Source organism: Taurulus bubalis (assembly GCF_910589615.1).
Source record: "Taurulus bubalis genome assembly, chromosome: 6".
Taxonomy (NCBI): Eukaryota; Metazoa; Chordata; class Actinopteri; order Perciformes; family Cottidae; genus Taurulus; species Taurulus bubalis.
In genome coordinates this window covers 24933307-24950731 of record NC_136594.1, presented here as the reverse complement: position 1 = coordinate 24950731, position 17425 = coordinate 24933307, and the positions used below count along the sequence as shown (strand labels likewise).

General features: G+C 48.0%; 1 protein-coding gene across 1 annotated transcript in view; it reads right to left on the bottom strand.

Annotated features, from left to right (window-relative positions):
• Positions 1-17425, bottom strand: part of ptprdb (protein tyrosine phosphatase receptor type Db) — an 82978-nt gene that overhangs the window by 6326 nt on the left and 59227 nt on the right. The window contains exons 22-35 of the mRNA XM_079219605.1: positions 16667-16760; positions 15777-16001; positions 15529-15689; positions 14714-14725; positions 13924-14036; positions 13794-13835; positions 13247-13344; positions 11286-11409; positions 8900-9075; positions 7430-7453; positions 5620-5739; positions 4787-4941; positions 2763-3048; positions 16-194 (exon numbers count right to left, since the gene is read on the bottom strand). Of these exons, the coding sequence (XP_079075731.1) occupies positions 16-194; positions 2763-3048; positions 4787-4941; positions 5620-5739; positions 7430-7453; positions 8900-9075; positions 11286-11409; positions 13247-13344; positions 13794-13835; positions 13924-14036; positions 14714-14725; positions 15529-15689; positions 15777-16001; positions 16667-16760 (1809 nt within the window). The remainder of the gene's footprint in view (positions 1-15; positions 195-2762; positions 3049-4786; positions 4942-5619; positions 5740-7429; positions 7454-8899; positions 9076-11285; positions 11410-13246; positions 13345-13793; positions 13836-13923; positions 14037-14713; positions 14726-15528; positions 15690-15776; positions 16002-16666; positions 16761-17425) is intronic.

Here is a 17425-nt window from a genome sequence, read left to right as displayed (position 1 = left end):
CAATTTTTGTCTGACCTGTATCCGTCGATGAAGCTGGCGTTGATGTAGTCCGACCCCTCCACCCCTCTGATTGGCTGCAGGCAGACCCGCGTGGTCTCGTAGGGCATGATGTTCACCAGCCGGTTCTTGAACTTGTTGCATGGCAGGTTGGCACTCACGAACCGCGATGTGTGGGCCTTGGCACTGGCCAGACGCTGGAGAAAGAAATCCGTATTTTAGAATATTACACTGACAATTTATATTTATGAATCAAATAATTTGATTTCTGCGTCAAACGTTTGGCCAATCCCACATGGGAGATTACAACACACTGCTATTTCACATATTTTGGTCTTATATAAGACACTTTTAAAGATCCTTCGATATGGCTCCAAGACGTAGTGTTGGTGGGAGCAGACAACACAAAGGGGTCGAAGGAAGGATGATGGGAGGGATTGATCAGAAGGAAGGAGGAAAGTTCAGACAGATTCAGGGACCTCATTCAACTGTATTTAGCACAAGCTGGAATACTGAGAGTAAAAATATCCATTTGACTCAGCGGGCCTGAGGATATTTAGCCAGACATCAAAAAGAGGGCCAATATTGGGGAAAGAGGGCAGCGGCAGGGATTGGGGGAGTGAATATTATAAAATGAACGAGAGGAGGAAGACGAAAATCCGGGTGGGGGAGGGGACAGGAAACCACAAGGCCCCACACTGTCTCAACGCACACATGTGAACCACAGTTGATCCTTCACCGGCAAAAGGGAGAACAAAAAAATCAATATAAAAGCCCCTGGAACACACACATTGGTGTAGACGTGAGCGCACACTGTACACTCTCTCTGACACTTCGACCATTGGATGACACGAGAGACGGAACAGCAGAGACTGGGCGGAGGCCGACCGCAGACGGAGACAATGGGGTCTCGTGAACTGAGCCTTGGCGGGGGCGGCGGCTACCGGAGCGCTGTGGGAGGAACAGCAGTACCGTATTCTCTTACTGACAGACCGCGCTGGAAAATCCCGCACCCGACCACGAGTACACCAGTTCACTTGGGTTCCCTGGAACCGAGGCCTCCCAGTGCCAACGATAGCAATCCTTCATGGGAGTTGGATTTGCATTTGACTCTGCCTTATCAATGAAGTCTGGAGCACACAGAAAAGAACGTTCCGTTCCTTTTGATACGTGCCCATTATTTTAACCATCTGTTGAGCTTGGATACGATCATGCCCTGCTGGCAACCCCTGTAAGCTCTCTCAGTCAGCTCTCGGTGTACGGAAACAAAAACAGTGTGTCTTAATAGGGTGTTGGGTTACCAACGGCTGCCAGGGCAGCTGCGTTTCTTTCTTTTTCTCACACACATGCTCCAACTTTCTTTTTCACTGAAAAAGGGATGCGACGCTTCTCCTCCGTGAGAAATTCCATCCTTCTGGTGTTTTTGTCGACGGAGGTGGAAAGCGCCGTCGTCGGTCCCTCGAGTGTTCGAGTGAGACGGAACGCGGTGACCGGGACGCCACCCCCCGGCATATGTTTTACATCGATATGTGAGGCGGAGCAAACAGCCCTCGGTTCATTGTCATTCTGAGGGAACCGCTGACATTAGGACAGGAATGCCAGAGCATGGGATGGAGGAGATTGCTCAGAATGGCTTTGTGTTTACTTTGTCCTCTGAGCGTCTGAGCAGAAATAAACCATTCCAGGGAAAAAGACGTAAGCCACCTGCTTTCAATATATACCTGTGTGGGTAAATTGTCTTTCCGCCGAGCCGAGCCAGACAGGTCTTCTGAGAACTCGCATCGCAAGTAAACATCGCAGTAAACATCGCAGTAAACAAACCAACAAAAACAGACGACGCTCCCTTATGTGCTCACTCTTCTCGCTCGTAGATTGATGCCTGTGTTCTGCATTTGAATTCTGATCAGCTACCCTAAATGTTTCAAAGTGACCATGTGACCTTTCCCTAAGATTTTGATATAAACTTCAACTCTCTGGCCTACATTATTTCTCTAAAATGCCCCCAGTAGCTTACCTTGGATTCAAAAGTTGCAATCCCATAATCCCCTTCAAATCCAACCATCCATCCTGGGTATATGAAACTCTCAGAGGGGGTGGAAACCCAAAACAGCCCCGGGAAAGATGCTCAGTGACCAACGGCTGACTGGCCATCGGGAATTTCGGGAAGACTCCCAAACGGCCGATCCATTTCCTCAACGCCCGCCTGGCCCACAGTGGAATGCTGCCTGTCAGTCTGGGCCAATCTAATTTCAATGTTTCAACATTGAGTAGTGCCACAAGTGGTCCCTCCCAATAGTAAGAGGTGTTGGTTGGTCACCAACGACTAGTGTAAATATGAGTGTTGTTTAGGACTGTTGTTTTTATCTGAAGCTATCGGGGCGGTAGAGTAAGTCGTCCTTCAATCAGAGGATTGTCAGTTCCCCTGCTCCGGTAGTCCAAGTCAAAGGTGGTTCGAACAGCCTGCGCTGTATGAAGGTTAGATAGTCCTGATGGGCAGGTGGCACCTCGCATGGTAGCCATCAGCGTATGAATTGGTGTGAATGGGTGAATGATGGGTATTGTGGTTGGAAGACTATAAAAGCGAGAGGAGGCACTGAATATCTACAATACCAAATTCAGGGATGCTATTGTGTCGCTGACCCTGATGTCGGGCCTTCTGTTTGTCCAGTTTGAGAGTCACATCATCATCATGCATCAGTTTCATGAGCCACCATGAACCAATTGGCCGTAACCTTTTAACAAACACACCGGCGATCGGTCCTCACCTTGAACTCCAGCTCCATGCCGGTGACGTTCTCCCCTGGTTCGACCTGCGTCAGCCTCTGGATGTAGGAGTACAGGTTCCTCGCGGGGACCTCGGTGTTCCCGCAGGTCACGGCCTCCAGCAGTGCGTCGTGGATGAAGATGTACTGGTCCTCCGTCTGGACCATGTAGTTCCTCTGGGAGCGCATCAGCGTGACGTGGCCGTAGACGTCCAGGGCCTTTTCGTGCTTGAGTCGCTCCGCCATGGCTTCGATGACGATGAAGCACCCCGTGCGACCGACTCCAGCACTGATCCAGAACCAGACGGAGCAAGGAAAGAAAGCAGGGAAAACAGATGTTGGTGCGATATTCTCACGTAACATTCTGGGTACGAGTTGTCCAGCAAATCCTTGTCTTCAAACCCGTCGCTAATCTCGCCCTGTTGGGTGCTGCAGAAAGCCCTCACACACTGGGCCCGAATCAACTAAGTATCGAAAGGTGCCAGCCAGCAATATTTCCAACAAAGGACGTAAAAAAAATTGACATCAGCGATGAGTCAGCACCACCGTCTGACTGGCATTAGGAAGATATCCTCTCCTATCGACATGCAATCCAGAAATGTAATACATTTAGCGGCCCACCCAAACACTTCCACGTTTCTGCTGTGCTGGTACCTGACCGGTGAAACAACCTGACCAAGCAAGTTTCAGCAAGCGAATGAAAAATAAAAACTCTTTATATTGTTTAATTAATATCAGTATGCGTGTGCGTGTGTGTGTGTGTGTGTGTGTGTGTGTGCTGTTCAGGTGGAATGGGACTCGATCCATTGTTTGATACAGAGGCTGGTTGCACATTATGATGGAGTCTTGCTGGGATAATTACATTTGACTGATAATCCTGTTAGATACTCTGACTGCTACGGAAGATTAGGAAGAGCTCCTCTCCTGCCAACCTATTCACCCCCCCCCCCCCCCCCCCCCCCCCCTCCTCCCATCCTTATTTCCCTGCCTCTTTATCTTCTACCCAAGTACCCTTGCAACACTCTCACACCAGCCCTACCCCTTTTTCCACTCTTGCATTTGCAGCTTTTTTCTTTAGATTCCATTTTCGCTCCACTTTCCCTTCTCTTTAATTCATCATTTCCATCCACGGCGTCCTGGATTTGACCCTTACCTTCTCTCTCATTCCTCTCACATACCTCACCCCTCTACCTCCCCGCTCCCTCGCTAACTCTCTGCTCTCAATCACTCCTTTTCTCTTCCCTCGCCGCTCTTCCTTCCACGATCCATACCTCGCTAATTCTTCCTCCCCCCCCGAGAGCTCGGGCTCCCTTCCTTCACTCCCTGGTTGCACGCTTCGTTCCAGCTCTGGAGCTCAACGCTGTGCCGAGACTGCAATGACACGTTCTTAGGAATTTTCCCTCCAAACCCACCATGCCAGCCCCCCTGCTGCGCAGACAGCAGCTCGCAGTGAGTTTAAACTTCTGAACCCACGACGTACAGGAACACCGGCGTGGACGGCAAAATAGTGGACCCTGGAAGCTTCCTCTGGAAGCGCCGGGGCTGTCTCTGTTGTAAAACCTTCGAGACGATGGCTGTCGGTAAGGGAGGAATGTGGCTGTCGAAGCCAGCGAGGACAATTTGGGGTTTGCATAATGGCAGGTCAATCAGTGCGGGACCAATGAATGATTTTATACAAGTGCTCTTGGATTCTTGTTGATTTTCACAGACTCCCAAGCTTTTGAAAATTATGCTGCCAAGTAAAACCCCAAATAACACATAAGTGTTTTCATGCAAGCACACACACGCACGTACACGCACGCACGCAAACACACACACACACACACACACACACACACACACACACACACACACACACACACACACACACACACACACACACACACACACACCAAGGACCAAAAGTATTTTCTTTTTGGTGAATTTATGAGTCCTTTCAGTCCAATTACAAGGTTTTTTGACGCTGAACCAATAAAATACAAAAATAAAAACATAGATAAATCAATGACGGAAAAACAACAACACACCTGCAATGGACGACCATGGGCCCGGCGTCTGGAGGGTTGCAGGCCTTGACCCTGCGTAGGAAGGCCAGGAAGGGAGTGGGGTGTTCAGGCACCCCGTGGTCGGGCCAGGCCGTGAACTGGAAGTGACGAACCTCGCGCTTCTCATTGGAGCCGCTCTGGACGAGCAGACGGACACAGAGTGAGAGAGATGAAGCTGGCGTTACTTATTTATATATTTGTTTGTTTGATTGTCCAAAACCCCATGACGTGCTCTGCTGTCTGACACTTACTACTGAAAATAGAAATCTGTCAAAAATAAATGAATAAAAAAGGCTCAGTAAAGTGCTAAAACTGCGAGGAAACATTGCTAAATCAGGACTTAATTGTTTTTATGGGGGATTATTCGCAGCCTTGGATTAAAACACTTTTGGTAGTACTTACAGCGACGGGAAGGTTCATGCACTGAAAATAAACTGCAGTATGTTCATGGCAATAACAATAGTTTTGGAGGTCTGAGGTACACGGTGTATCCGGCTGTGGTGACGCGTTCAATACTTGTGGTCAGGGTTCATTTATCGGGGCTTTTGTGGGGATTTGTTCGACGACAAGAGAATAAAAACAAAGTCTCAGAAGAAATACGGCACTACTGTTCCCTTTAAACATCACAGGAAAGATCAATAATGTATGAAAGTATGTTTCCCCCCCGTCTTTCCTTCATGTTGGGTCACTACTAACCGTGACACGGCCACATACTCGAACACACAAACACACAAACTGGTTGGCATAAATGTTTCAACAGATCAATACACGCGCGGGCGGCCCCATTCCACTGCGCTGCTCGCATGCCATGTTACCTTGTAAAGAGCGAAGGTCCTGACCGAGTAGGTGGCGAGCTCCACCGTGTCCAGCAGAGTGACCTGGATGAGGCCGTAGGTCTCCGTGCCGCGCGTCGGCCAGTACTGATCGCACTTCACCTAACGAGAGGGAGGGGGAGAGAAGCTGTGAAGGGTGCCGAGCAGTTCAGCATAATGTCTGTACACATTTTGATATTGTTTATTTTTTGTGAAAGAAGAGAGAAAGAGAGAGAGAGAGCTGACTTGGGCGCGTGTGCTCGTGTACAGATGCAAAAAGTTTAAAAGAAAAAGAAGAGAGAAAGCAGTTCAGTGAGAGAGTTTTAGAAAAAACAACAACAGTAAAGTTCGGGAAAAAAATTGCATATATAGCGTCAACCCGGCGTGTGAAAGCGGGTTTAGCGAGTGTGTGGGGTGAAGAGAGAGAGAGAGAGAGTTCTGCTTTCTGGGGTGTGATCCTGCATAAGTTGCGCTTTAAATGCTAGAAAACCTGTGTGGCATGAAATTGCCATACAGGTTGGTGGGCTCTCACGAAGATCTGGCGCAGAGCTGGAAAAAGCCGAGTGAACCCGGAAGCGCAGCCCTCGCATATTTGATGCCGTACATCGCCCTACATTCCAACCTCACAGATCCCGACAAAACTACACCAAGTCCCAGCAACCCCCTGACCACGGAAACCCCTAGGACCCCCCACCCCTCCTCGTCTAGAGCTGTCATGTTTGTAGTTTCTTCAGCTCAGCCTCAGAGACCCCAAATGAGAGAGGGAACATATCCCGGCAGAGAGGGGAAAGAGGTGGGGAGGCTGCACTTGGCAGAATCAGGCCAAACCAAACGTTATGTGCTGATCCCTCCAGTCCTCACATCAAAGACAGCAGGGAGCTCAGCTCAGCTCGCTCTGCATTCCGCTGCTCCAGACTGGGGATTATGCGTTTTGGCCCGGTACGTTCAGGCTGTAATTACAGCTTTTCAACTGTTGTTTTCCCACCAGACCTTGAGACACTGCGGGGACAGGAACGGCCGTCCACGGGGGGGAAAAAGACCCCCCGCCAAAGACCAAAACAGCCCCGCGTGAAGGCTATATCACCCAGTGACATATTGTCTCAACCGCCCGGCTGGTAGCGCGGTTTGATTGGTGCTTAAACGGAGGAAAGGGTACTGGCAAGATTCCCACAGCGGGACCATCTGTGATCATCTGTGTCGTTAATGCGTAAACACATAACGGCGTAATGTTGAGAGGTATTAAATGAGATTAAATCATCTCCTCCAACAAGCGGCCCACCACTCCCTCTAACAGCAGATACGGAGCTAGTGGGCTGATAATTAACAGCTGAGTAAAACGACTGTCTTCACTGTGGCATAATGTTGTCACCACTTATTGAATCGAGATCGTTCAGAGCTTAGCAGTCATTTCACGGCCGGCGATTCCCCAGGTTTACGAGACGGCAGCGGCCTGCAAGTTCACAGCGAGGTGCCGTGCAGTCACGGGTTCTAGTCCCGGTCTTTCTGTGCAGACACTTGACAGGAAAGTAGAAAAACAGCAGCGGGATGTGATCATGCAAACGGCAGACACTAATGTGCACTGTGTCCGGCCTGCAGTGGCTACGATGAAAAGCTAACTACGAGTGCCTTGTGATGGGTAGAAAACAATCCTGCTTCTGGCTCAATGCACTGGTTATTGCACAGAAAAGGTGGTGGGGAAGAGGGGAGAGGGGGTGGGGGGGAATAAAATAAAAGGTAAGGAGAGAACCATGTGAGGTGAGATTGCATTTTTTTTTTAAAAGGGAGTAGCAAAGGAGAGAAAGAGAGGTCTTGCCTTCGAGAAGAAATAAGAGGGCATCTGAGGGTCAAACAGACACAACAGAGACAGTTGGAAAAGAGTCAGAGTTTCAACACAGGACACAGGTTAGTAGGAGGAGAAGCACAGATGAGAGGAAAGGATCATTCTTCTCTGAACAGGGCTCTGGACATAATTGGTTAGCACTTAATCATGATTCATACCTGGAGCCATTCTTGTTATTTTCTATTTCGACATGACATTCTCATTACATTGGATTTTTTCTTTTTTTTTACTCAAGCGCGTATTGTGTTAACAGCAGAATGACTGGAGGCTAAATGATTTCCTAATTCATGAGCTACCCCCTATTTAGCTGTACTTGTAACCCCTCCTCTGGGACTTGCTCGCCATTCCACTGTGTCCTGCTCTGTTGGGATCGACTGGGCGCCGCCTCGTGCTCTTTAACTTCACTTAACCACAGCGCTTTCAGCTCGAGCGGCAGAATGAATTCGGTGGTCTTTCGGTTGATTCGGCGGTCCTTTCTCTCCTTGTGAAGTCCATCTCGGGCTCTACTGTCCTTCCGCATCCTGAAGAGAGGAACGTCCCGTGACCTCAAACCGGCCACGTCCAATCCTACTCAACCCGTATTCGACTCTCACCTCCCTGCAACTTTATTCCTGTTACTTTATCGTAATTTAACCTTCAGAAGCGTCCGTGTCCTTGACAGCTCTGTTCTGCTTAATCCCGCTCAACCTGGCGCCCTGCTTCCATATCCAATCCCGTTCTTTTAAACCCCATAATCTTACCCTTCCCACCCACTTCCTCCTCCTCCTCCTAACATTCCCTTGCATACAGTCGAATCCAATCATATTCCACCAAATCCAGTCCTCCTCTCCACTGAACCTCCTTCACCTCCTTTCCTACGCTGACGTCCGGTTGCACTCTCACGCTACACGTCGCCGCCGCTCTTCTGACATTTCCTCAAAAGTCTTAAAAGCAGATCGCTGCAGGTGAAACATGGAAATACTGCACTGCATGTGCAGCGTGTGGCCTGGATGCTGATGTACAAAAGGCAGGGACCAAAGAAATAAAAGGTCTGCCTCACTTTTGGGGGAAATTATCACAAAATTGCTCACAATAAAATCTATAAATGCACGTTGTATTTACACATTGTATCACATTGCATTTTGGAAAAAAGCTTGTGACAACATCAGGGCTTTAACTGCTCCCTAGCTAGCCTGTACTGCTAGTGATACTGTTTATCCTGCATACCATAGTTTTATTTTCTACATTTATTGACCCTACCTTACTCCGTGTTCTGTGTACCTCGCTCTATCCTCCCTCCCCACATGTATTCCACCATGGCCTGTGTTTTATGCACAGCCTACCAACAAACTGCAACCTAATATCATGACAACCTAACATTCGCCCCCTTTCCCGAAGTGACCTACCCTCTCCTCCTCCTTTCCTCTTCTGCCCGATTACTCCGCCCCCTTTTTTCCTTCTTACCCGTGACTTCTCCTCCAGCTTGGTCATCATGATGATGTTGGCCGTGTGCTGCTCCCAGACCATCCTCCAGAACTCCCCGAAAGTCTCCGGGAGGGATCCCTGAGTGGCGATGTAGGCATTCTGACGGCGGTAGCCATCGATATAGTTGGCGTTGATGTAGTCACTGCCCGGGACACCTGCAGGACGAGGTGAATAAAGGAGGATGAATTGAAGGTGAAGAATGAATTGAAGGTGAAGAATGAATTGCGATGGGTAGAGGGTCACTGTCCTTGGCCGATGGACCTGATCCTCATTCTAATTCACGGTGAAACAATATATGCGACTCATTCAAAGTCTCCGGCCGGGGAAGCAGGTCCCCGGCGCCGCACTAAACGGAGCGGATCGTCTGAGGTCATGGCGGAGGGATTAATGTTTCCACCGGGCCAAGCGTCCTTTGGTGTTGGATTGTTCAGCCGTCTTGTTTTATAATACATGCTAAGACGATCATGGGCCTAATCTGAGTCTACTCTGGATGTGTCGCTTTGAATGGCAATATGACTGTAGGGGCCCGTCTCTGTGTAAAACTCGGCTGACACTGCTTGTCCTGGAGGGGATTGTGTGTGTGTGTGTGTGTGTGTGTGGGGGGGGGGGGTGCGTGCGCGTGTGTGTGCGACGTGAGAGACCATCTGTGTGTATTTGATTTAGGATCAGTCCTGCTCATCTGGGGCCTAATACCATAATCCCAAAAATCACTGAGTCACAGCTCAAACATGCACACACACACACACACACACATACGGAAAAACACCAAATTACACACACAGACGTACACGGGGGGGGGCGTGCACGCGCATGCATTCAGCCGTGACCCGAATCTGCCGAAGTGGGACACAAAACTCCTTTTGAGTCGTCTGATGGCAGTTTACGTTTGAAAAGATGGGAGTCAATGAGCAAACAGAAGAACCTCTGACAGGAAGAAACTCCTGCAGCGGATTCTCTCTCTTCTCGCCGCTTTTTCATGTGAGCACAACTCATGCACGCACACACACACACTTAAATGACTGAGGAGTACGGGGCGCTTACACAACTTATTTCAAATGGGATGGGGACAGGCGGCAAAAAGAGCTTCGAACATGTTTATCAACCTCAGTCTTTAAAAGACAGCTTGGCTAAACGCTTTGATGTGCTGCAACTTTATTGCAAGGGACTACAGCAGAAGCACTGTGCTGATAAAACACACACACACACACACACACACACACACACTCTCCAGTTACTTGCTGGCTACCCTGGCTTGGCAGAGAGTGTTCATGCAGCATGTGTGGAGGAGACTGGGAGCAAACGTGCATATCTGCGCTTGTGCACATCCCGGTCATTGTGTATTTAAATCTATCGTAGAAAGTGTGTGTGTGTGTGTGTGTGTGTGTGTGTCCGCTCTTGTGTGTTTGGACATGCTCAAGAGTATATGTGTTTTCTAAGCTGAAAGAAAGACAGACAGCCAGGGCTCCGGGACAGGCGGGGGTGGAAGGGCTGCTCACACATGCTCTGCCCAGATAAGGCTCATCTGTTTGGGCTTGGCCTCCCACTGCCTCCCTGTCTCCGCATTGGAGCTGCCAGTTTCTCTGCCTCAGGTCTTTCCCAGCTGAGGTGGGTGTGTGCGCTTCATAGCGCACACTGAGAACAGGACTGAGACTATTTTTTTCCTCTAATTTCAGTTTAAAAAGACCAAATCCAGCAGAATGGGCACACCGTGAAACTGCATCAGTAAATAAGGCTATTAATAAATTAACTAATATCTCATTTGTCATGGATAGCAGCTCTAACACACACACATTCATACACATGAACTGTACTTCTATACTCGTGATGACTCACTGCGTTGGCACAATGCAGCCGAACAGCCCAGAGTCATCCTCTTTCTCTACACCTGCAGGAAGGGAGAATTTGCAGTTGTGTTTGACACGTTTTCGTGCCATTTTGAATGCACTTTGCAACTTGCTTTAAATTAAGGTTACAGTGATCTGAATCAAGTTCAAGGTTAAGGTTTATTTTGTATTATCCTGAAGTAACAAAGGGGTTGATTTAGTTTCTTTTGCGGCCCCTGTGGACAAAAGGGGTAGTGCTTCTGAGTCCCTTAAGAAAACCTCTCATTTTACTACTCTGGGAGCAGTTGGCTGGGTTTCACACATCGCACCTTCAACCATCACAACTAAATGCTCAATTTAAACCCTCAGCCTAAAATGTACCCTGTAACCAAGTCACAAACCTCAAACAGCCCTTAAAAGAAGTGACCAAAATGCCGTCACTTCCTAACAATGTCCCCACGCTCAAGTACGTCCTCACAAAGATAGAAGTACAAGCTCACACACACACACACACACATACACACACTGGCAGCGTGGCTTACCCTCAATACTGGAGAGTATGACCCTGGAGTGATCATAGGCAATGACGTTAGCATAGCGGTTCTTTGGTTTGTTGACCTCCAAGTTGGAGTTCTCCCAGGTGAACTGCTGACCGGGGTCGATGGACTGCAACATGCAAAAGATGAAGGTCAAAGAAGACAAGGGAAAACACCACTTTATAACTCCTGTAAGTATGATCTAATACGATGTATATGCTAAACAGTGAGCAGTACCACTTCAAATTAAATGCTGGCGATGGCGATGTTATTCCTTCAAATCGGCCTCAAAATGCAGAAAATGGCATTCATGAGAGCCAGAACTGGACAAGTCCGCGAATTTGAGCTCACAAGTCGTTGCCCAGTGTTGCTGGAGCGAAACCACAGCATTAAAAAAACCAAGGACAAATTGAAAATTAACAAGGTATTATTGAACCGGAATGTCGGCAAATACGATATCCCGCTTGGAGGAGAACAACGGCGATGGAGGGACTTTCCGTTTTGGACGCGCTCAAAAAAAAAAAAAAAAGAGAAGGAAATTAAGCTAGCTAGCAGAGACCAGAGGATAAAAGCATAATAAATTCCTCTGGGAGAGAAAGGATGGTTGTGTTAGACCAACACATTAAGTTCCTGGAGGGTAATTACAGTGTAACCATCGCCTTTAGCTGGGAGAGGCAGACATGAGGTCATTATGGGGGCTGTCGATGGAGAGGGACGAAGAGGAGAGAGCCAGGGCAATTTAGCAATTGTGAATATTTTACGACACATAATTACGGTGTGGTTGATGGGGGGGGGGGAGAGGTTGGAGAGCGTGCGTGCATGCATGTGTGTGCGTGTGTGTGTGTGTGTGTTGGAGACTGCACACGCTGCCTAACATCATGTGTGTCTGATTATTACGCCGCAAACATTTCTGGCTTCTCTCTCTCTCTCTCTCAACCCGTCCTCCATCCTTCTCTCTCCTTCTCTCGTCGTTAAGGGTTTCGGCACCGAACAAAGCACACAGTCATGCAGAGGGAATGCGGGGCTCAACAGAGTGCTTCCAACTGACACCACAATTACACACAGCTTCTCCCTCACTGTCTCTTTCCACCCTGCCTTGTCCGCTCTTCCAACGCTTTTTTTTTCTCCCCCCAAAAACACCCTCGCTCTGTTTTTCTACTCTTTGCATAATGTGCCCTTGTCTTCCTCTATATATGTATCTCTGTCACACGCTATTTCTCTCTCTCTCTCTCTCTCTTGTGCTCGCCAATTAGCGCTTTACGTCTGCTTTTTCACCCGGGGGCCGTCGGCCTAAACTGATTTTGTTCTTCTTTTATTTTTATCGAGGAAAAGAAAAACATTTTCACCCCTTTAATGGCTCTCTGTGGGTCTCATTGTAATGCCGGCGCTATTTGCTACGCAGGCAGCATGTGGAGAATTACTTGTACTGATTCAGTGTCACAGTTCAGCACACCGAGTTCAGGCACTTGCTTATCTACAAGTACAAGGCTTTTTTTGTTTTAAATTAACTGGGTCGCAAGTTGAAGGAAACTAATCAAAAAGTGGTATTTTTGGAAGAGAGCACTTGCTTCCTGTATCTCTTGGACGAGTCTTCTCTGCGACGCCGTCGCTGCTCGTTCTCCGCCAAAGCGTAGAAAATACGGGGCTCGATAACCATCTGGCTGTAAGCAAACTCTCTTTGAGCTTGCAATTTCAATTTCCCCCTTTTGTATTTGTATAGATAACGACAAGACAGTAGAGAGAGAGAGAGAGAGAGAGGGGAGAGTGTGCTTTATCTCGTATCGCTCCATGAAGAAGAATCAAAAATGCAACTCGGGGAACTGCGTGAGGCTCGACGCACCATTGAAATTGAAGCTGAGCTTGAAAAAAAACTAAAAAAACATGCAGAATGGACGATAAATATGTATGCGACTGCATCGAAACCAGATGAATTTCACCAAGTTCAGACGGATAATCGTCATTCCTACCTCGTACTCTTGAGAGAACTTGAGATTGTCGTTGGCCTTGAGGCGCTCGGTGTGATCTGCGAGCTCGGAGATGGGGACGGGCGGGTGGCTGGCCATGCCTGCAGCACAGGAATAGAACAAAGAGGCCATTTGGATACATTTACAACTTTTTTTTTTGGGGAGGAAAATGTTAAGAGCGAGGAGTCTCAGAGGCGGTGTTGTTTAGTGCTCTCTGTCCGCAGTCGGCGCGGGAAGCAAATGGGTTGTTTTTTTGGGTTGGTATTTTTTGTTAAGTGACCATTTTCTCTCTTGGCAAGACAGAGAGAACAATGTGCGTGCTCTGAAAGCTACTGAAGCACAATAACATGTCCTCGGAGGACAGGCACACTGCTGGTGAAGATAAAAAAAAGACTATGACACACAGGTGGTTAAAAATGTAGCATTTTAAAACAAAATAAAAAAAAGGATTCCCGAGGCATTTTGATGAAATGTTGTCAATTCAAGCAGCTTCATCCTAGATGGGATGGAAAGGTTAGTTAGCGATGACAATGGGGAAAAACCAACTAACTTGACAACCGGCGGTAACCGCGGTACACTGATACACGGTAGGCTGAAAAGGGGAAAAACGACACCACGGTTAATCTCATAAAAGTGCTTCAGAGAAAAACGTGCATCCACACACGCGCGTCCGCTTTTACCTGGGGTCTGGAAGTTGATCCGGCGCAGCTCCACGGGGTCGGTGGGGTGGTGCGACGACATGGCTTTGCTGCATGGGAAACTGCCCTTCCTGCCCTCGGCTTCGGCCCTTTTCCTGGAATCACAGATCAACGCTCAGCGTGGACATGCATCTCAACTCCTGGTGAACTGAGAAGCTTTTTACTGCATGTAAAAACTACAAAAAAACAGCTGAATCTGGGAAAATGTGGGATTTGTAATCTTATGCAGAACCTCTATTCTTTTGGGAGGGGGGGGATTTGTATTCAAATAAATTGATCAGAGTGATGTGGATGTTTTAAAACTTCCAAGAAAAGCTACATAAAATTGCTCCTCGGACATTTACAGGGATAGCTGTAATTCTTTGGAAAAATCAGTTTAATATTCTGCCAGAGCTTTGGTCGACTGCTGGTTTAGAGTTGCAGCTTTTTCTTTCATATATATATATATAAGCTGCCGGCACATTGTCTGGGATGGAGGTGGAAGTCTGTCTTTTCTTTGACATTATCTTTCTGTTCAAATCAGAGCTGTAAACTCATGCAGCGCCGTTGTCATTGTTCCCTACTCCTGCATGCTCTCATGCCTCATGTCTTTACCCAGTGCACTGCAGCTTACCATACAATCATCCAAAAGAGACATAAAAGAAGAAACACACACATCAAGTTAATCCTGACTCTGCTGGGATCTATTATCCAAAGCATTATTTGCAAAGGCTTTTCAAGGGAAATACCCTGCAGGACAGAGGGAAATGGTAAATAGGTAGTGTTTGTTTACCTGTCAGGTTTGCTGGATCCAGACAGGGGAGAAGAGCAGATAAAAGGACAGACAAGGATGAATAACATTAGTGTCCAGTCGAAGAACAAACAAACACCAGAGACTAACGCAACGCTGAACTCATCGCTCTGCCCCTCTCATTGAGACAAATCACCTCCTTATTACAGTGCTGGGTAGGTTTTAAAGCCAAATGATCACACACTGGAAATATGCTGCAAAGTGGGACATTGATGGCTGTGGATCACCACAGTTCACACTCCGGAGCGCTCACGAACTTTAGATTATTACCATCAAGGTTAGTGATTCTGCAATCAGTCACAGCAATGTATTGCATTTGGCTTTAGTGCATTAACAACGCTCTCGCCAGCAGAACGGATGACCATCATGAATAATGCTAATGAGCGATAATGGTATCGTCCACCATCCGTTGTGTCGGCCGGCTTTGAGCTCAGCCTCAGCTTCAAGCTGAAGCTGCTTGGTTCTGGGGCAAAAGATACGGCTCCTTCATACGCCTTCTCAGACCCACCACTCAGACATGAGCAATATGCTAACTAACCTAACTGACTCAATGGAAACATTATACTTCCTGTTTGCTTATGCCAAAACATTTGGATAACTTATAAATAACATACATGACAAACGGAAGAGCAAGTCAAAATTGGACGTGAAACTTTGTTAATCCCTGGACAGTATCTGTTGCTCTTCTCTGAAGACGAGAGCTGCCTTTCTAATTATTACATTGTTCTCCTCTTCATCAAAACTTTAAATCCTTCTCTATCTTTTTGATTTCCTGGCTCCATCATGCCATCCTTTACCTCTTGAACAGGAGGATGGCGATGACGATGCAGACGATGAAGATGACAGCCAGCACGGGCCCCACCACCCACAGCAGACCCTCTTCCTCGTCGACGATCGGCTGAGGGTCCACGTCGGACGAGGTCACGGGATCAGAATAAGGGCTGGTGGCGTACATGGTCTGGAGCGAGACACGTTTCAAAAATGTTGTATAATTTTTGGATTGCGTTTAGATGAAAACTGCGCTGCGTCCGTGTGTCTTACTCACGTTCTCAGAGAGGTCCAGCAGCGCGAGCACAAAGAACACGTACTCCTGTCCGTTCTGCAGCGGGCGGTTGCGGAAGTCGCCGTAGTTTCGCCCGTCGCCCAGCGTGAACTCCAGGGGGAGGGTCTTGAAGTGGGCGGTGACGTAGGCCCTCGGATCCGATTGGCCGGCCTGTCTGCGGATGCGGAGGGCGCGGCTGACACTGGTCCTGTTGATCTCTTTCAGCAGCTGCAAAAGGGTGGACAGGGATTAACAGTTTTACCTCACACACACACACACACACACACACACCCCATTGAAGGGACAATGGGGCTGTATCGGGCATTATCACCTCAGCATGAATGTGTTCATCAACTGAATTGCTCGCGCGTTTATCCATTGAGAGCCGCGGGCGGGCGCCGTTAAAAACTCTATTGAAACTAATCTCGCACACATGGATGCACTTTCAGAACCAGCGTAATGAGGTGATGGGGTCTTCAGAGAAAAAAAATCCCCAAAAAGGCAGGAAGTGGAATGAGATGAGGAATGTTATGTGAAAGCATTGTTTGGGTTGAACAGGCGACGTCTACCTTCGCATAATGAGACGCAAAATAGCCGGACGCCGGAGCCCTGCCAGCGGGATCGCCGCTATTCTGTGTTTTACGTGGCTTGACAATTAAATTCCAAACACTCCAATTGTCCCTCAGGGGGCGATTTGAGTTTGCGAACCAAAGTACACACACAGGCGATTCATTTACACAACGATCTGGAAATAAAAATAGCTTCATAAAAGAGTGGAAGATTAACGGTATCCATGTCTGGCACACAGAGGCAAACAATATCAAAATCCCAATCACCCTGTTGGTCATCATATAATAGTGTTTCCTCACAGCGAGCTCTCCATCAGGTCTCACCTCGTCCAGGTTCATCTGGTCGGGCTCCTCCCAGGAGTTCTGGAACTTCCCTCCTCTCTGCTTCTTCAGCGGCACCACCACCACATAGTAACCCCTGAAACACAGCGCGCACAGTTCAGGCTGAAGCAAATACATAATAAAGAAGCCATAAAACAAATGTAATGAATGCTTAATTTAATCTGTACTATTGCTATCCACCGGGGATCAATGACATGTACAGCACACACACATGTAGTGTTGACCTCATGTGTGTGGGAAAGTGAGGCAGGATATTCCCTCACATGTCAAACTATTTATCCTTCTGCTGTAAAGAACTACGGAGTATTGTGTCATTAATACGCTATATTGCAGCAGCAGCAGTGACACCGCACGCTAAATCCAAACAGCGGGGTTGCTTTTGGAACAGAGGGCCCTGTCTGAAGCCCCGCGTGAGACAAAAACAATAAAACCACTGGAGGAGGAGGAGGGGGATTTTTTTCCTCTTTTTTTTCAGAGGCAGTCAGACCGTGAAGCACCCGCCAAGCGATCGCAGGGCACAGACACCCAAAACCATCCGTGTGTTCTCAATGGATGACTCACTCCAGCGCTCCGTACGGCGATGCAGAGCGATACGGTTCGAAAGAAGCTTTTCTATGTCAAATGTGAGACAGTGAGAATCTGTGGCAGCTCTAAAGATGAAATGGCAAGCGGGGGGAGGGGAGGGGAGGATAAGTTGATCAATGTGAAAATCCCCAAAAGCGAACAATTTTTGTTTCTTTT